At 44.1% G+C, this 17,941-nt stretch overlaps 1 protein-coding gene across 1 annotated transcript; it reads right to left on the bottom strand.

Annotated features, from left to right (window-relative positions):
- Positions 1-2,509: 2,509 nt before the first annotated feature.
- LOC143746491 (calpain-2 catalytic subunit-like) lies at positions 2,510-16,121 on the bottom strand. The gene is made up of 14 exons (XM_077238311.1): positions 16,116-16,121; positions 8,833-8,993; positions 5,471-5,634; positions 5,353-5,364; positions 5,057-5,265; positions 4,823-4,856; positions 4,669-4,725; positions 4,467-4,524; positions 4,284-4,348; positions 4,087-4,155; positions 3,862-3,940; positions 3,646-3,762; positions 2,976-3,031; positions 2,510-2,891 (listed from the first exon to the last, which is right to left on the bottom strand). Exons 2-14 carry the CDS (start codon positions 8,990-8,992, stop codon positions 2,865-2,867), a joined length of 1,107 nt encoding a protein of 368 aa, XP_077094426.1. The 5' UTR covers position 8,993; positions 16,116-16,121; the 3' UTR covers positions 2,510-2,864.
- Between the last annotated feature and the right edge of the window lie 1,820 nt (positions 16,122-17,941).

The raw sequence follows: 17,941 nt of genomic DNA, 5'->3' as shown, positions 1-17,941 counted from the left end.
TAGTGCGCTTTACTCCTGGATGACACGCCACGTTGGAGCAGTGACTCCATTGAATGACGTCGGACCGTAACCCCTTCGGAAAAAACAATCTATTCGTTGGGCAACCGGGCAGAGGCGTTACCCCTTCTAAGGGCGTCTTAACCTCCCATATGAGTCTAGAGATAACTACTTTCTCGGGCAAAATGCACTCGGGAGTAACCGGGGTCGTTCAGATGAATCAAAAATACGAGATAAGGAATCGGACTTGATGTTCTTGGAACCCGGGCGGTACGAGAGTGAAAAGTCAAAATGTCCGAAAAAAAAGTGCCCACCGAGCCTGTCTGGAGTTGAGTCTTTTAGCAGTTCTGACATATTCAAGGTTCTTATGATCGGTCCAAAAGATAAAAGGTACCCCTGACCCCTCTAGCCAATGACGCCACTCCTCCAACGCTAACTTGATGGCCAACAACTATCTGTTACCATAGACATAGTTACGTTCGGCAGGTGATGCGATGACAAGGTGACAAACGATGGGAGAAAAACGCACATCTTGTCGTCTGAGGAAGGGCATTGGGAAAGTACTGCACCTTCACATCAGGAAGGGGGATGAATGGAAAACCGCGAAAAACTCAAAACTAATCCTTTAACCCTGAGTTTGTTCAGCTACCTTCATGGTATAGGTCCTTGAGCAGTGTGCAGTATAATTAGTCTTCTGTCCTACCTTTTTAATGCTTTCAGTAAGCCAATCAAGTCTGTGACATTGCTAAACAAGCATATAAACTGTCACAAAACCAGCCGTAAAATTAATTCTAGCTGTTATGAAGTGTACAATAGGCTTCTCAGCAACAATCCAGATTACTTGGAGATTTACTGTGTGGTCAATAAGCTATAATAAGCTTAACACATAACACATAATAAGCTATTTTGTATTTTTATGTTTGTATGCTTACTTAAATGTTATATGGTGTTTTAACAAAGTGCCTAACATTTTTTACAGATAAATTGCTTTAATACCAATTTTCAAGGTGGCCTAGGACTTTAGTACAGTAAAATACTTCTGCTGTCAGGAAAGCCAAATCAAGTTCTTATACCTGTCCTGACCTGAGCACAAGCTCTCATTCTAATCCTGAAAGTATTCAATACTTATATATAAAGCATTAAATACCATATTTAAATACTTTAAGTCATTAAATTCCTTTCAATTGATAATATCACCTGTATGCCTAATTGCTGTTTGTCTGATGAGTGCCCAATTGGCTTTATGCCCAGCTGCACTACTTCCTGAACTGCAGCCAGCTCCTTTGTTTCCTGTCTGCCATTATTGGACAAACTGATTCATCCAGATGTGCCTGGCCTCAGTAACAATAATCAGGCACACCTGGATTAATCAGTTTGTCCAATAATGGCAGACAGGAAACAAACGAGCTGGCTGAAGTTCAGGAAGTAGTGAAGCTGGGCTTAAAGCCTATTTCAGAACAAAAAGGATTCAAATAGCACCACCTGCTTGCGACAGCTGTAAATGCACAACAAAAGCTCACGTTGTTTTCCAAAGACAGATATTGATTACAGTGGTCTGTATCTTAAACCTGCATTGATTGGTTACCTCCACTGTATTTCCCCACACAAATGTTAATGCTTTGATGTTAAAGCTAGAATGTCCACTAATGTGTTTATTTACAAAAAGGCATGAGTGGAGAAAAACAAGTCAATTTTATTTTTATCTAAATTTTTTTTAAATATATTATTTCTATAGGTTATACAAAAAATGACTAAATAAATAGGCTGAGTAAGCTTATCTATATAGCATGTAAACTGGTGGTAGCCTGGTCTATGAAAGGTACACCCCTCTAAGCTCACAGAAATGGTTAGACCCAAGTCTTCATCAGCCAATGACACTGACCCATTCAAACTGATTTTTAACTCGTATTTCACTGAATATGTCATGCATATTTAACGCATATTTATGTTAAATACTCGATAATATTCACGTGTTTTTGGCCTCTTGGCCTTCCATACTAATGTACAATATTTTACGCGTTAACACAATAATTTACGCATTAACATGTAATTATGTGTTAACGCATAAATGACGTGTTGATGTGTAAATTGCGTGTTAACGCGTAATTACGTGTTAACAAGACAGTTTCGCACGTTTTAGCCCTTTTAGCCTTCCATATTATTCCACTATGGCGAAGGTTGAGCTAGTGAGGTCGTCATCGTAGAGACTTTTTTGGTATGATTTGCTGAGAGAACGGTCACCACACCTAATTAATATTAAGCAAGTCAAGCTTTAATTGTAGTGGGATCGTTCATTCGTCTATCGCGCCTTACCAACATCTGACGCTCCGCCAATCAGTGAGGCCTATTGATCGAACGTCATAGTATTTAATTAACATTTAATAACTAAACCTACTGTAGGATACATTAATCTGAGCCCAAAGTTCATTGAATCGCGTTATTTTCAGCATGAGACTGCATTTTACTGTAACTGTAAAGTAACAATTTGTCAAAAACATGCACGACAAAGGAGTGAATTGTGAGGCATAATTTATTGGTTTAAAAGTATGTAGCATTCAGCAAACAGATCTTCAGGTTTGCAAACAATGTAAGGTTTGGTCATCTTGTCAATGGTGCTATTGAAACAAAACTAGATTAGTGTTATCTGAATGAAAACTTGAAACAACTCCCCACACAATTAATTCTGTATTTGATAAAATCACAATCCAATCAATCACCAAATGCACAATCAAATAAATTATAGTTGTTAATAATCCATTTTGCAAATGTGCCAAGAATGAAAATAAAGTAGATTTCTTTATTTTATTGCTGTATGTTATAATTGAGGTCTTAGAAGTCTGTCCAGGATCCTTTTCTCGTTCTCTGGCTCATGAGTACATGGTGAGATGCATCCACTACAAGAACAGAGTTATGGATTATGATTGTTATTAATCTTACTATGAATTCTGATTAATGAAATATTTGTTTAAAAACATTACTTCATTTTCTCCCAGCATCATGTTTGGCCCCCCAGCAGCGAGTCTCTTGAATGTTTCTGGTGATGATAATAATAATATGAGTTACAGCGATTAAAGTAGCAGTGTGTAATTTTTAGCGGCATCTAGTTGCGATATTGCGAATTGCAAACAGCGAGTCACTCGCGGCCTATCCCTCGGTTTTCAAACTCGAATGAGAAGCTACGGTGGCCGACATAAGACAAAAGATGTCGTCGTCTGAGTCTGAGTCAGCAGCAGAGAGTAGTAAGTCAAGCAATGAGGTTTCTTTAGCGCTGTTTGTTCGCTTTCAGCTACGGTAGACACATGACGTCACAATATGTCGACCTTCATAGAAGGGGATTCCCACGCCTATGTAGATATAAATGTCTCATTCTAAGGTAATAAAAACATAACGGCTCATTGAGTAAGGTCTTTATACACCACTGAAAACATAGTTATGGATCTTATATTGCATTTCTGTCAATAGATCCTAAGAAATATCGCACATTGCACCTTTAACATCTCTAATCTCTACAGAGGTTAGGTGTGGATGTTATGCTGTCATTGCATTTATATTTATAAAGCATGCATCACAAATGATTTATGAAGTTAACTTATCTATCTTAGACATGATATCTCAAGTGCTATTTTTAGGATTTAAATGGCCAGTCACTGGCCATGCAATCCATGCGCAGGACGAGCACAACAAAGTTTTCTAGTGTAATTTCACCACCAGCGTCACCGTATCGGAGAGCCATGAGATTCAGCATACTGTCACTCAATACAAACCCTTGAAAAAATAAAAAAAAATATGAGAAGATCCTTCTGTTGGTTTGTACATTTGGTGATTAAATGGTGTTATAACGTTTATGACTTTAAAGTGAGTTACCTGTAGCCTTAAGAGCATTTCTGAGTTCATTCAGAGACAGACTTCCAGTGTGTGAAACATCCATGCCATAGAAAATATCCTGAGAAACAGACCCGAAAAGCAAATGCAACCAATTTCGTATATGTAATGTGTAATGTAGAAAAAATACGGACCACCGCATACTGAGTCACTTTAAGCTAAAATTTGTTGTTCCAATTGTTCTTTCAACTTCCGATGGATCGTTACCTTTAGAAAAACGGCTCGTTTCCAAAAACGGAGACATTCAAATTCACTGAGACTTCCAGTGACACTGAGCTGTATTGTTGCGTTAAAGAGCATCATCAAACAACTTGTAAAATGGGATGAATTAGATTTTTGTTCCAGAATTTACAAATAGCAAACGAAAAACACAAGTGTCTGAAAGCCTTTATAGTAGAGGATACATCCATCAGGGCCACCATGCTCTTACACAAATCCAAACTGAAACCTGTGGTTTTCTGTGAATGTCCTGAGATCAGATAAAACAACATACGCAGAATCACAAATGACTGAAAGCAAAACAGGAATAAAGGCTTTAAAAACACGAGCTGATATTGTGACTTTTCTCTGGAAGGTTGAATCATCACCTGCATAAAGATTCTCATTCAGAAGTTTTTGAAGCCGCTCAGCGTCCACTTCTCCATACTTACAGAAACAGACATATATCAGATAGCAGATAAACAACTTCCTGTTCGATTTACATATTTGGGGTCTTTAAGTTGCTTTTAGTTGTATATCTGATCATGATCATTCAAATTCCCTCATAATCCAGAACAGTTGGAAAGGTACCTTATCTGCATATTGTAGAAAGAGCTGGAAAGAATCGTCATTATCCCTGGGAATCATCTGAGAGAATTTGAGAACACATATATATGTAACATGTAAAAAAAAAATATAGATATACTGTGTATATATATATATATATATATATATATATATATACCTTAGTTCTTGTTATGCCGTATCCAGAACTGTCTCTGAAGACACAAAATCAAAATCTGTGTAGTCCAACATTACATTATATTATAATACTAAAAACTTTAAAACTGCTGCATGTGGTTTTATGAATGAAGTAATGTTTCTCCTATCCTGGTTTAATAAGCAGAGATATCATAAACACGTTTTTTTGAGCATCTCGACTAGCTCAGCACTTCATGTTAATAATGCGCAGGCTTACTCAATGACGGCTTCAGTCTTTGAATAGACTGTCAGAAGGAAGGATGAAGCTTCATTTGGGTGGAAAGTTGAAGGAACGATGAGGTAATCGCCTGCTTTGAATTGGAAAAACTCCATGATTTCCCGAACATTGATGAAGGCTTTGCTTTTTCCAGCAGGACGGGTGTTTCTGAAGAATGAGGCAGGGAATTTTTCCCTTTGGTTCTTTAACTGGAGTAAAAGTTAACAAAAGTATTATTCTGTCTCTGCAAAACCTAAAATACAACCAAATGTATCAGGAACAGGTTCAATACGTACATGAGCTGGCACCTGCAAGAGTTTCAAACAAAAAACAAAATGTTTAAATACTCAACATTGCATTCAAATGAAGGTCTTAAAATATACATCACATGTTTTCCAAATACTTTTTACAAACCTCATAAATTTTAAAGCCAACATGGAAATTGGTTGCCAAGTGCCTGTTTCTCTTGTGAGATTTTTGAATGAGAGACACGAGGAGATTTGGAGAGCTTTTATCTCTAGGGTTTTCAACAGTCTCCTTAAGAGTCACACGAAACTGGGGATTCTTTGAAAAACTCTCTATACATGCAAAAGAAGAAAAAAGAGAGACTGGTACTTTATAGGCCTATTAAAGAAGCATTCTAACTCAGACTCCTAAACTACAAGTTTAGTAGCCATTGTAACTTCACTTAAGAAATATACAACTTTTAAAAATATCTTAATTTAATTTTAAGATACAAAGTTTCTGTAATACTGTCAAGCTACCATCAATCATGTAAGCAATAACGCAATATCTTGCTTAAACTTGACATGCAACCAAATTTATAAAATCCTGGAATGTCTGTCAACCAGTGCTTGAAGTGAGCTGGTGTCCTGAAAACCTGACCTACCTCTGCGGTTAACCTACCCACACTATATTATATCGGCTTAGGGCTATAGATGGAGACAATTAGATGACAGAAAAAATTAAATGCTTTTGTTCGTTCACTTATGCATTCTCGAAGGAAGTTTAGCAAGAAAATGCAAACTTTGTGAAAAAGTTTGCAAGCGAACGCAAAAGCCATCTCTTATTTTTCCTTAAATGTCTCTCAGGGGGGCGCAAAAGTTTTGCAAGTGAGTAACCACATGGATATCACCTAGGCAATTCTGCTGTTCGCTGTTGTGCCAAATTTTAACTCCCTGACAAATGAATCCCTCCCTCATTGAGGATGTACCCGTTTGCCTAATCCTAAACCCACACCTGATCTTAAACCTACTTATACTGGGGACTCAGGGGTCATAATCTGGCGGGGTCAGAATTCGACACAACACAGGGAATGATTGTTGCTGGCCAGCAGCCGGTATCTCTTCTGTTTCTTTTGTCTCTCCAGATATGTTGAGTAATGTAAAGGGAACATTGTGATGTCTTGAGTTGAACACAATAATATAAAGCAATACGCTCTTTTGAGCCAGTTCTTCTAACAAATTGTTAAAAATAACTAACGATCGGTTTGAATCAGTCTGACAAATCCTTTACTGAATAAACTCTTACTGAATCTGTCTAAGCTGTTTTTGAATGAGCATCTGATTCACTTTCTGACCTAAAGTTCTGTCGTGACGAGGTAATGGATACATATGACAATGTTGATATGTTTGGTCTTGGCGGAATAGATCTGCTACGCTGCTGCTGTTATTGCTGTTGCTGCTGCTGTTATTTCTGTTGCTGCTGGTGGTGGTTATCGCTGCTGCTGTTGCAAAACAAGTACAGGATGTGCTACTTCTAATTCCTACATCAACACACTGCTGTGAGCAAGTAAACCCTTGTTTATACTTTGGCCTGGCTCCGCAGTGCGAGTCTCCACTGTCTGCGCGCACACCTCCCAAAACGGATGAGGCATTTATACTTGACACAATATTCTGTAAAACGACAGGGGGCGACTCGAGTAATTGTCCTCTAAACCATCAGGAATCAGCAGTGAGAAGAAGTAAGGTACACACGTGACCATGTTTATTTTAGTACACCACCAATACCACACTACAAAACGAATCGTGTAAAACTCAGTAAACCTTGAGATTAGGCAAGGCAAGGCAAGGCAAGGCAAGGCAAGGCAAGGCAAGGCAAGTTTATTTATATAGCACATTTCATACACAATGGTAATTCAAAGTGCTTTACATAGAAGAAATTAAAATAATCAAAAGAAATCAGAATAATTAAAACAGTTTAGAATAAAAGATAAAATACAGAAATAATCAAATGAAATCAGAATAATTAAAACATAAAATAAAATACAGTGGAAACAGTCGGACGAACAGTGGCACAGTGCTCATTCAGTAAATGCACAGTTAAACAGATGTGTTTTGAGTCTGGATTTGAATGTGACTACTGTAGGAGCACATCTGATCTCTTCTGGAAGCTGGTTCCAGCTGCGGCTGGCATAGTAGCTAAAAGCAGACTCGCCATGCTTAGAGTGAACCCTTGGTATTTCTAGCCGATGTGATCCTAATGATCTGAGTGATCTGTTGGGTTTATATTCACTGAGCATATCTGCAATGTATTGAGGTCCTAGGCCATTGAATGATTTATATACCAGTAATAATACTTTAAAATCAATCCTAAATGTAACTGGCAGCCAGTGTAAAGACCTGAGGACTGGTGTGATGTGTTCATATTTTCTGGTTCTGCTCAGAATCCTAGCAGCAGCGTTCTGTATGAGCTGCAACTGTCTTATGGTCTTTTTGGGAAGGCCAGTGAGAAGTCCATTACAATAATCCACCCTACTGGTGATGAAAGCATGCACAAGTTTTTCTAAGTCTTGACTGGAAACAAAGCATCTAATTCTTGCAATATTTTTCAGGTGATAGTATGCTGATTTAGTTATTGCTTTGACATGACTACTGAAACTAAGGTCTGACTCCAGAGACACACCCAGATTCCTGACTTGATTTTTAGTTGTTTGACCCCTAGACTGAAGGTATGCGTTCACCTTGAGAACTTCATCTTTGTTTCCAAACGCAATGACTTCAGTTTTGTCTTTGTTTAACTGAAGAAAGTTTTTCAGTTTTTCAGATTATTACTTTTGACATTAGAACAAAATACTGTATATGGATATGAGAACATTTATGCATACAATTAAATTAACGATCTCTTAAATATTTTCTAATTTCAGCAAAAGTTTAATTAAGTTTCGTGAACATTTAAAAAAAACATGGACCTTTATGTTCATTAAAAAGGCTTATTATGCTATTGTAAGCTCATTTTGTAAATATTAGCTACTGATTTAGACGGTTAAATTTGGTTCTGGTGTGATGAGACTTACGTAGTCAGCTAGATTCGCCTCAAAGTCGTTCATCTTTGGATTCGGAGCCACGCGCTGATACAAAAAGAAAACACGTGCACACCACCAAGCAAAATGGGTTCTTGCACACCGCAATAACGTCCTTTTTGCCACGCGCACCTTTGCGCTCGTGCGGACACTGTGAGTATAAACCCAGTTTAATACATGCTGCTGCTGTACAATATAACGTACATGAATTACCCGTAGCAGATCTATACAGGTGGAGCTGGGGAAGGTGGATGGTTTTCTAAAAGAAAAACGCTGATACTGCTATAGCAAATGCTGACCAAGTATTTGAAGGTTGAGCAGCGAGCTCATTGGCTACTGATACAGCAGCAACCCATCAGCTGTGCCCTATAGAGATTGATGTTATTGCAAGCAGATTATGCTTAACCAGAGAGTAGTAGTCATAGTCATAATAAAAATAGTTGTAGTAAGAATAATATAATATGAGTTAGTTTACCTAGGTCATCTGAACAACCGCCAGCTGTTGTTCCAGTCACCCACTGGCCTTTGTGCACTTCAGCTTTCCAGGATGAAGAATGAGATCCAGCAAGAACGTTCATGTCCGAACAACAAATGTTGACATCTGAAAAATTCCTGCAGAAATCCTCCATTGACATCCTGCAGAGACAGAAAACTGTCTGTAAAGTAGTGATATGAAACGTACTCGTTACATACGTAACCTCGGTTCTCTCTAGAAGAGGGAACAAGTATTGCGTAAGTTGCTTACGCTGCGGGTAAAGTCCTATTTTTTCGAGATATTGAAGCCAAAAAATTATCCTAATTTTTCCATTTATATTTATTGTCAACGCAGTGCAGCAGCTAGCAAACCTAGAGCAGGCAGACTCACGTGCTCATTGGCTGCCCTGCGGCAACTGCAGCAGCCTACCACTGAGCCTCGCACGTGACGTAATGCCCAATGAGGGCGCAAAAGGGGTGTGGTATAGCGTATAAAAGGCATGTTTGGTAGGCAGCTCACTGGTTTCCATTGACAGAAGCGAAAATCGCTCGAGGCGCTAGCACGGTCGGGTTACGCTATACTCGTTCCCTCTTCTAGAGAGAACCGAGGTTACGTATGTAACCGAGTATGTTCTCTTATGAGAGGTTCTCCCGTATTGCGTAAGTAGCTTACGCTACGGGAACCAATTGTCAGTGCCGTGCGCGCCAAGCATCCACTTCATGAGTCCCAGGGAATCCCGGGGAACATAGATAAGTGGGAAACAGGTGGCCAGCAGCGCGGGCCAGCACATATTCATAAGCACATGTATAGGGCATACATTGCGGTGTTGCCGGTCTATATAAACTTCTACCATACAGTGCAGTTCAACCAGGAGAGCTAAGGTCACTTGAGAGTAGTCTGCACACGATCAGATGTGGGCAGAACATATACACCACTCATACTGACATAAGTCTAGCCTGCCGGGCGGGAAGTTCCAGATTATAAAACCTAACAAATTTAGACAGAGAGGCCCAGCCTGCCGCGCCACAAATGTCGTGGCTGAAAATTCCGCTGGACCAAGGCCACGACGAGGCGACGCCTCACGTGGAATGAGCCCTGACGCCCTATGGGGCATGGCAGACCATTAGACACATAAGCGGATGTAATCGGATCCACTATCCATCTGGACAGGCTCTGTTTCGAGGCGGCGAGACCTTTGGTGCGCCCACCAAACGAAACAAAGAGCTGCTCCGAGCGCCTGAAAGAGGCAGAGCGCGTAATGTAAGCCCTCAGCGCCCTGACAGGGAAGAGGAGCTTAACAGCACTCTCACTATCGGATGCTGGCAGAGCCGATAGAGAAATGACCTGCGCTCTGAAGGGAGTGCCTAACACCTTAGGGACATAGCCATGCCTTGGTTTAAGGATGACTTTCGAGTCATTTGGTCCAAACTCAAGACACGCAGCGCTAACAGACAGTGTGTGTAAATCCCCCACACGTTTAACTGATGACAGAGCTGTCAGAAAAACGGTTTTGAGCGAGAGGTACTTTAGGTCCACGGAGTCTAGTGGTTCAAAGGGAAATGCTTTCAGGGCCTCTAGGACCAAGGAAAGATCTCACATGGGAACCGACGGGGGTCGCGGGGGATTCATCCTCCTGGCTCCTCTAAGGAAGCGGATGATAAGCTCGTTCCTTCCTATTGACTGATCTCGCGTCGACTCAGCGAACGCTGCGACAGCCGCCACATAAACTTTAAGCGTGGATGGGGACCTGCACTTATCCAAAAGCTCTTGAAGGAAACTAAGCAACCACGACACCCCACATGTCCTTGGGTCCAGATTTCGATCAGCACACCATTTGGAGAACACAGACCATTTAGACGCTTAGAGCGTCTGGATTGCGTAATCGTGTTCATCACTCCTTCTGGCAAGACAACGGGTATCCGTTGATTAACCATACATGCAGAGACCAGTGCTCTGGATGGGGATGCCAGATTGAGCAGCGGGCTTGAGAGAGTAGGTTTTTCCTCACCGGAATCGGCCAAGGGGCTGTGTGTAACAGCCGCGTCAGCTCCGGGAACCAGATTTGGTTCTCCCATCGCGGGGCTGAAAGGAGCACCGACTGGCGTGTGTCCCTGATCCTCTTGATTACCTGTGGTAACGGAGAGACCGGAGGGAAAGTATGGAGTGGAAAGCTGGGCCAGATTTGGGCCAGCGCATCCTAGTTCTTTGAAAAGAACATCGGGCAATGAGCGTTGTCTATTGACGCAAACAGTTCGACTTCCGCTTTCCAAAAAAGCACCACAGTAACTGGACTGTTTGGGGGTGCAGGTACCGTTCCCCTGGGGGAACGCTGTTCCTGGACAGTTTGTCTGGGTCATCGTTCAGATGGCCTGGCACATGCGCGGCTCTCAGCAAGCGCAGAAGGTGCTGGGTCCATATGAGGAGGCGTTCCGTCAGACTGCAGAGATTCCTGGATCTGACACTGCCCTGACGGTTCATGTATGACACCACAGACATGTTGTCCAATCGGACTAGAACGTGGTGGTCTTGTATAAGCGGGAGAAAGTTCTTCAGCTTGTTCTCGACCGCTATTATCTCCAGAGAGTTTATTATTCACTCTGAGTCATCTGCAGCCGAGAGCCCAAGCTCGGTGAGGTACTCGAGCATTCAACCAGCGTTGTAGCGGGCGCATGCGCAGTAGGCCCAGCTGAAGCACTGCTGCAGCTGAGGCCATGCAGCCCAGCTTTCTTGAAACGTTTTCAGAGAAGCGACGCTGGCCTTCTGGAAAGACGCGGCCAGGTGTCGCACACGGCGCATGCACTGTGTCGATGAACGGGCCGTCATAGCCACAGAGTCCAGTTCCATCCCCAGAAAGGAAACTGACTAACTGGGCAGTAATGAGCTCTTGGTCCAGTTGACTGTGAGACCCAGGCTTTCCAGATGAGGAGCACTGTTCTGTGAGATAAAAGTTCTATCTCTGACTGTGCCAGAATCAGCCAATCGTCCAAATAGTTCAGAATCTGCATGCCCTGATTTCTCAGGGGAGCGAGAGCCGCGTCCATGCACTTTGTAAATGTACGGGGTGCTAAAGACGGGAGGACGGTGATATACCTGGCAAGTCGAAGGCGAATCTCAAGAATGGCCTGTAATGGGGTATTATCTGAATCTGAAAGTAAGCATCTTTCAGATCGAGAGATATGAACCAGTCCCTTGGGCGAATTTGCGCGAGGATTTGTCTGGTCGTGATCATTTTGAACGGTCTTTTCATGAGAGCTTTGTTCAAAGATCTCAGATCTAAGATAGGTCTTAGAGCTCCGTCCTTCTTGGGTATGAGAAATAGCGGCCGTAAAAGCCTTACTTGCTCAAAGAAGGAGGTACTGGTTCTATAGCCCCTTTGCACAGCAGTTTCGGCCATTTCTGCGCGGAGTAGATGAGCTACTTCCGCTTTCACTTTCGTCTCGGTCCGTGCTCGAAAGCGAGGGGGATGGCGAGCGAACTATAGTGAATAGCCCTGTCTTATTGTGCTTAGCACCCACTCTGATATCCCTGGAATCGCTTCACATGTTTTTACATGTATAGCTAGGGGCAGAATGGCCTCCGAGTTCCGAGCGCTGCACTTCGTGGGCTCGGGAAACTGAACCGGAGGTAGGGGCGCGGCGCGCGCGCGCCTCGGCTTTCGAATACGGCGGCTCGCTGACAGCAGTAGCTGGCTGTTTCATATGTGACGTCCCGATTGCTTTGAATGGGGAACGTTTTGTGATAGCATTGTGATAAGCGAGCGGCGCCCGGGCAAAAAGTTTGTTAGTAAGCGTGAGTGCTCGTGAGCAGGCACGTAACTTACATTCATAAATGACGTCCCAATTGCTTTGAATGGGGAACGTTTTGTGATCACTTTGTGATGCGCGAGCAACGCCTGGGGCGAGGTGTTTATTAGTAAGCCTGAGCTCTCATGAGCGGGCACATAACTTACATTCATAACCTGACCGATATGAGGCTGCTTTGACCGTGCAACAGAGCGGGCAGATAGTAGGCGTGGGCACGTAGTTGTGGGCACATTTCCTACATCTAACACTTGAGCGACATTCGCCAGCTTTAAGAGAGTGGGCTCTGTGAGAGCGAGAGAGCGCGCCCTTGGTGCTTGAATACGGCGGCTCACTGACAGCTATGGCTGGCTGTTTCCAAGCAGCAACATTCCAATCTGAAAAATGAAGCCTACCAGGAAGTGCGAAAAACTGCAATACATCGAAAATCCGCTAGGGGCAGGTCCCAAAAGGGAGCAAATGTCCATAGACCCCAATATTAAAATGTCTGTTTACACAGCATAAATTCATGTTTTTACAGGTTGGTCCCATGGACTTTTATTGTATTTTTCGATAGGTTCCGAGTGCCTAACAACTGTGAGGGGGTGCATTTTTTTCTAACTCGTTAGTTTAGATCGTATTTAGATATAAAATGTTTGACAAATAAGGGCATGGTTAACTTTGATTGACAGCTTGACTGACAGCTGATAACGGGCTTTGCCGAGTGGAATTCCTGAAATTTGACGTCTCGGCTATGATCTGACACAACACATCATACCACCTCTGTATCCTTTCTGAAAAGATTTTCCGAGATGGCGCCGCCCATACTCCCCATAAACGGCCTCAAAACCGTTCTTCAGAAAGTCTATGGGTGACGTCACAGAAGCTTTGTCCATATTTTTTACAGTCTATGGCTGTTTCACATGTGACGTCCCGATTGCTTTGAACGGGGAACGTTTGAGATAACTTTGTGATGCGCGAACACCGCTGTGCGTTTTTTAGTAAGCGGGCATGTAACTTACATTCATGGCCATGGGCAGAATAGCCTCCTGGTTCCGATCGCCATACGCTTCGTGGGCTCGGTAAACTGAACCGGAGGTATAGGCGCGGCGCTCATCAAAGCCCCTTTGCACAGCAGTTTGGCTATTTCTGTGCGGAGTATATGCGCTACTTCCGCTTTCACTTTCGTCTCTGTGCTCGGTCTGTGCTCGAAAGCGAGGGGGAAAGCGAGCGAACTGTAGTGAATAGCCCTGACTTATTGTGCTCAGCACCTATTCTGATACCCCTGGAATAGCCTCCCATGGTTTTACAACTAAACCGGAGGTGTGTGCGTTAGAGTTCCGGGTCGGCCCGACAAACCCGACGGGACCCGTGGGTTCGGGCACGGTTCGGGTTGAAAATATAAGCAAATGACTCGGGTCGGGTCGGACATCGGGCTTAATCTTTTCCGCTCAGTGAAAAAAAAAAATTATTAATCATCGCTGCTGTTCACCGTAAAGAAAGTCTGGCTGCTGCGTGCAACGTGCATCGCGGAGGCAGACCTGACGTCGCTGCGTGCATGCCTTTAGCCTGGAGAAGAAGATGGAGTTGGTGAAAAGTAAACTTGCCGCAGGTGAATTCACCGTGGCTACTACAGGAGTAGGAAAGTGTCTGGAAAGTGTTTGGAGTGGTGCTGGATTCTGATGGAAATTCTACAGGTTATGTGCAATGCTCAAAATGCAAGGTGCTGATGAAATATGACAGCAAAAAAACAGGGTCGTCCAGAAGATTTTTATTTGAGGCATATTTAGTAGCCTATATAGCCTATTTATATATTTAAAGTTTGTTTCAGTTGTTTGTATTGTTTGTAGGCTATTGTTAAAAGACGTGAACATTAAAGGTTGATTTGAATTCCTGTCTGCTGGTCATGATAATACGTGTATGAGAAAAAAAGGGAAAAAAAGAAAATCGGCGTCGGGCCCTGGGACGCGGGCCGGGTTCGGGTTCATAATTAATGTTGATGTGTCGGGTTACATCGGGTCCGGGCTTTAAAAGCCACGGGCTGGGTCGGGTCGTAATTTTCAGGCCCGTTGAGAACTCTAGTGTGCGTGGCGCGCGCGCCGTCGGATCTCGGAAACGGCGGCTCGCTGACAGCTGTGGCTGGGTGTATCACTTGAGACGTCCCGATTGCTTGGAATGGGGAATATTTTGTGAAGATATTGTGTGCGAGCGGAGCCTGGGGCGAAGTGTTTGTCAGTACGCGTGAGCGCTCGTGCGCGGACACATGACTTACATTCATAACTTGGCCGCGGTGAGGCTGTTGCCGTGTAACAGAGCGGGCAGCGAGTAGGTGTGAGCACAGAATTGTGGGCACATTCTCTACATCTATCACTCAAGCGGCATTTGCCAGCTTTATGAGAGTGGGCTCTGTGAGTGTGTGAGACACGGGGGGTATAGTGTTTGTGTGTAGAGGTGAGCACTGAGGTGTGGGCATGTTTTCTACACTTAAAACACCAACGGCATGAGCCGGATAACCAGACATTATACTCTTGAGATTTTGCAGGCAAGCGGGTTGCATCACCGGCTCGTTGGCTGCCGAATACATTGCTGCAGTAGCCTTTTCTAAGGGGACTGACAGGGCGAGATGTTTCAATGGTGGTCCGGCCGTGGCGGAACTCAACCGTCTTTTGAGAGATTTGTCTGGGTCGCCGTAGCAACGGCGGTTGTGTGCAGGCGAGCGGGTTGCATTTCCGGCTCGTTGGCTGCCGAATACACCGCTGCAGTACTCTTTGTAGCCTTCCTGGGTCGAGGAGGAGGCGGAGTGATTAAAACTCGGCCACTCTTCGCTGTCCGATGCCAGGAAGTAACAGCTGTCACCTGGGTCTATTCCTTCAGCGTCGTCCCCTGAGGCGGCGGCAGTGAGGGCCAAAGCAGGGCAGGGTTTTGTGGCTGTCGTACAGATTCAGATGCGGTGATTGTTTTTGTCTTTGTGTGTGTTTGAGTGGTGACAATACGGTGGGTATTCGTCTGGAAAGTGCCCCCTATAGTATTTTGGGAATGGAGGCTGAATTACAGAAAATTAGAGATCTTGTGATTCAGTTAAAGGCTGACAATGAGAGACTGCGACAGGAGCGGGCACCGATTGAGTTGCTTGATCCTGGCAAGTAGTGCGTAGTGTAGTGGTAGTGGTAGTGTGTCGCGACCGGTAACGCCCAGTTCCGTCGACTCAAATATTGGTACCGTCGAACGGTTCGTGTTTGTTCCGCGGGAACGGCGTTGTCCAAAATTCAATGGTAGATCTGGTATAGGCATTGAAGAATGGGTCGAAGATGCAGAGGCGTGTATGCGCATGCGGACTATGAATGTTGCCGATAGGGCTTTCTTTTTGTTCGATCATCTCGAAGGAGAGGCTCCAGACGAAATTAAATACCGACCCAGTATAGATAAAGATGACCCAACAAAAAAATTATTTCAGTACTACGTGGGCTTTTTACTCGCGGCGACAATCGGAGGGAGAAACGTTACAAGAATTCTCCCTGGTACTGTTAGGTCTGTTCGATAAACTTAAACAACAGTCAACGCATACTATTTTGAATGCAAATGTCATAGTAAGGGACCAATTTATTGAATGTGTTCTGGATAATGCGTTACGCCGGGAATAAAACAGCTAGTACAGCGTCAGCCTGCTGCAACACTTTAGGAGGTGCGTGGGGAAGCTATTCGCTGGGAGTGAGAGGGGATGCCAGGTGGTGCCAGGGGCCGGAGCCAATCTGCACCTTTAGTGCACGGGAATCAATGTGGGGTTCAAGGCGATATGGGGATCAACTCCGAACATGGGAGGCGTCCATCAGAATTAGGTGAACTACGGGAAATACTGCATCAGCAGCAAAAGCAAATTGATCAACTTACACAGATTCTAACCCGTAGCCAAAGTCCCCAGTTCCGCGGTCGTCCGCCAGGTCTTGCATCCGTGATTTGCCGGCGGTACCAGCAGCCCGGGCATTTTGCTCGGGAGTGTAATTGGCAACATCGCTCTCCTGGCCCTCCAGCTCATCCCCATGTTGACTCGTTATCCAGCGGCGTTAGGTCTGGCTTCTCCCACCTGTCGGAAAACTAGTCACCACCGGGCTGCAGAGCCACAGTCCGGTTGGGGTTATGAATGGATATGCTCCCGTGTATTCTTTGATGGTGTCTCCACGTCTCATTTAGTCTCCTCTTGCCCACACCTTGTTGTTACGATTGGGAGTGTCTCAGTGCCCTGCCTGATAGATACCAGTTCCATGATATTGGCCATTACAGAGAGCTGTTTTAGGTCGTGGTTTGAACCGTGGGGCCAGGATCGGTTGCAGTCATGTCACTGGTTGCGGCTTAGAGCCGCCAATGGACATGAAATTCCTTACATTGGTTATATAGAATTAGACATCGGACTGTGTGGTCGTACTATATCCGGGTGTGGAATATTGGTGGTTCGTGACCCCCCAGGCGCTAATCCGAGAGACCGGGTTACCTGGGGGCTTATTAGCCTCTCCGTCTTTAGTGCACGTAAGCGGTGGTACAGTTTTAGTACCTGTGGTTAACGTTGGTATACTTAATGCTGTTTTATATCCCTCAACGATCCTAGGGAAGCTGCAGGAGGTGTATTTTGTGGATCCTCCTGTGGGGCTGACTGAGGTTTGGACAGCGACTGCTAGAACAGCAACCTGTGATGGGATTGTGGTGTCAGGCGCAGACTGCGTCGAAAAGGTAGAATTGCAAGGGTTGTCAGACGAAGAGCAGGAAAAGGTCAGGGCTCTCCTTTGGGGGTTCCAGAGTGTGTTTTCCACTGGTGAGGGAGATCTGGGTTGCACTAACCTGTTGTCTCATAAAATCCCTCTTTTAGATGAGATTCCAGTTCGACAACGCTATAGACGAATCCCTCCATCTGAATATGAGTTGGTTAAGACTCATATTAGTCAGCTTTTAGATGCTCAGGTGATCCAGGAGAGATGCAGTCCATATGCTTCCCCGGTAGTATTGGTAAAGAAGAACGAAGGTAGCCTGCGCTTATGCGTAGACTACCGTCAACTCAATTCTAAGACTCGAAGAGACTCGTTTCCGTTGCCTCAAATCGAGGAAACATTGGATTCTTTAACAGGGGCCCGCTGGTTCACTACATTAGATCTGGCCAGCGGGTATAATCACATCCCTGTTGCGGAATCTGATCGTTATTAAACGGCCTTCTGCACACCCTTTGGGCTATATGAATGGAATCGTATGCCCTTTGGCCTGTGCAACGCACCCGGAATCTTCCAGTGTTTGATGGAGCGGCTCTTTGGCGACCAGCGACACCAGTCTGCCTCATTGTATCTTGA

The sequence above is a fragment of the Siphateles boraxobius genome, unplaced genomic scaffold (genome assembly GCF_051911475.1).
Source record: "Siphateles boraxobius isolate OS27281-9 unplaced genomic scaffold, OSU_SipBor_1 22, whole genome shotgun sequence".
Lineage (NCBI taxonomy): Eukaryota > Metazoa > Chordata > Actinopteri > Cypriniformes > Leuciscidae > Siphateles > Siphateles boraxobius.
This window is presented reverse-complemented; position numbering and strand designations above follow the sequence as displayed.

Coding starts and splice junctions, on each gene's coding strand:
- LOC143746491 (XM_077238311.1), bottom strand. CDS start 8,992: ATGTCAATGGAGGATTTCTGCAGGAATTTTTCAGATGTCAACATTTGT. Junction 3,763..3,861: donor AAATGCTCTTAAGGCTACAG/GTAACTCACTTT, acceptor TATTTTTTCAAG/GGTTTGTATTGAGTGACAGT. Junction 3,032..3,645: donor GCGCATGGATTGCATGGCCA/GTGACTGGCCAT, acceptor TATCATCACCAG/AAACATTCAAGAGACTCGCT.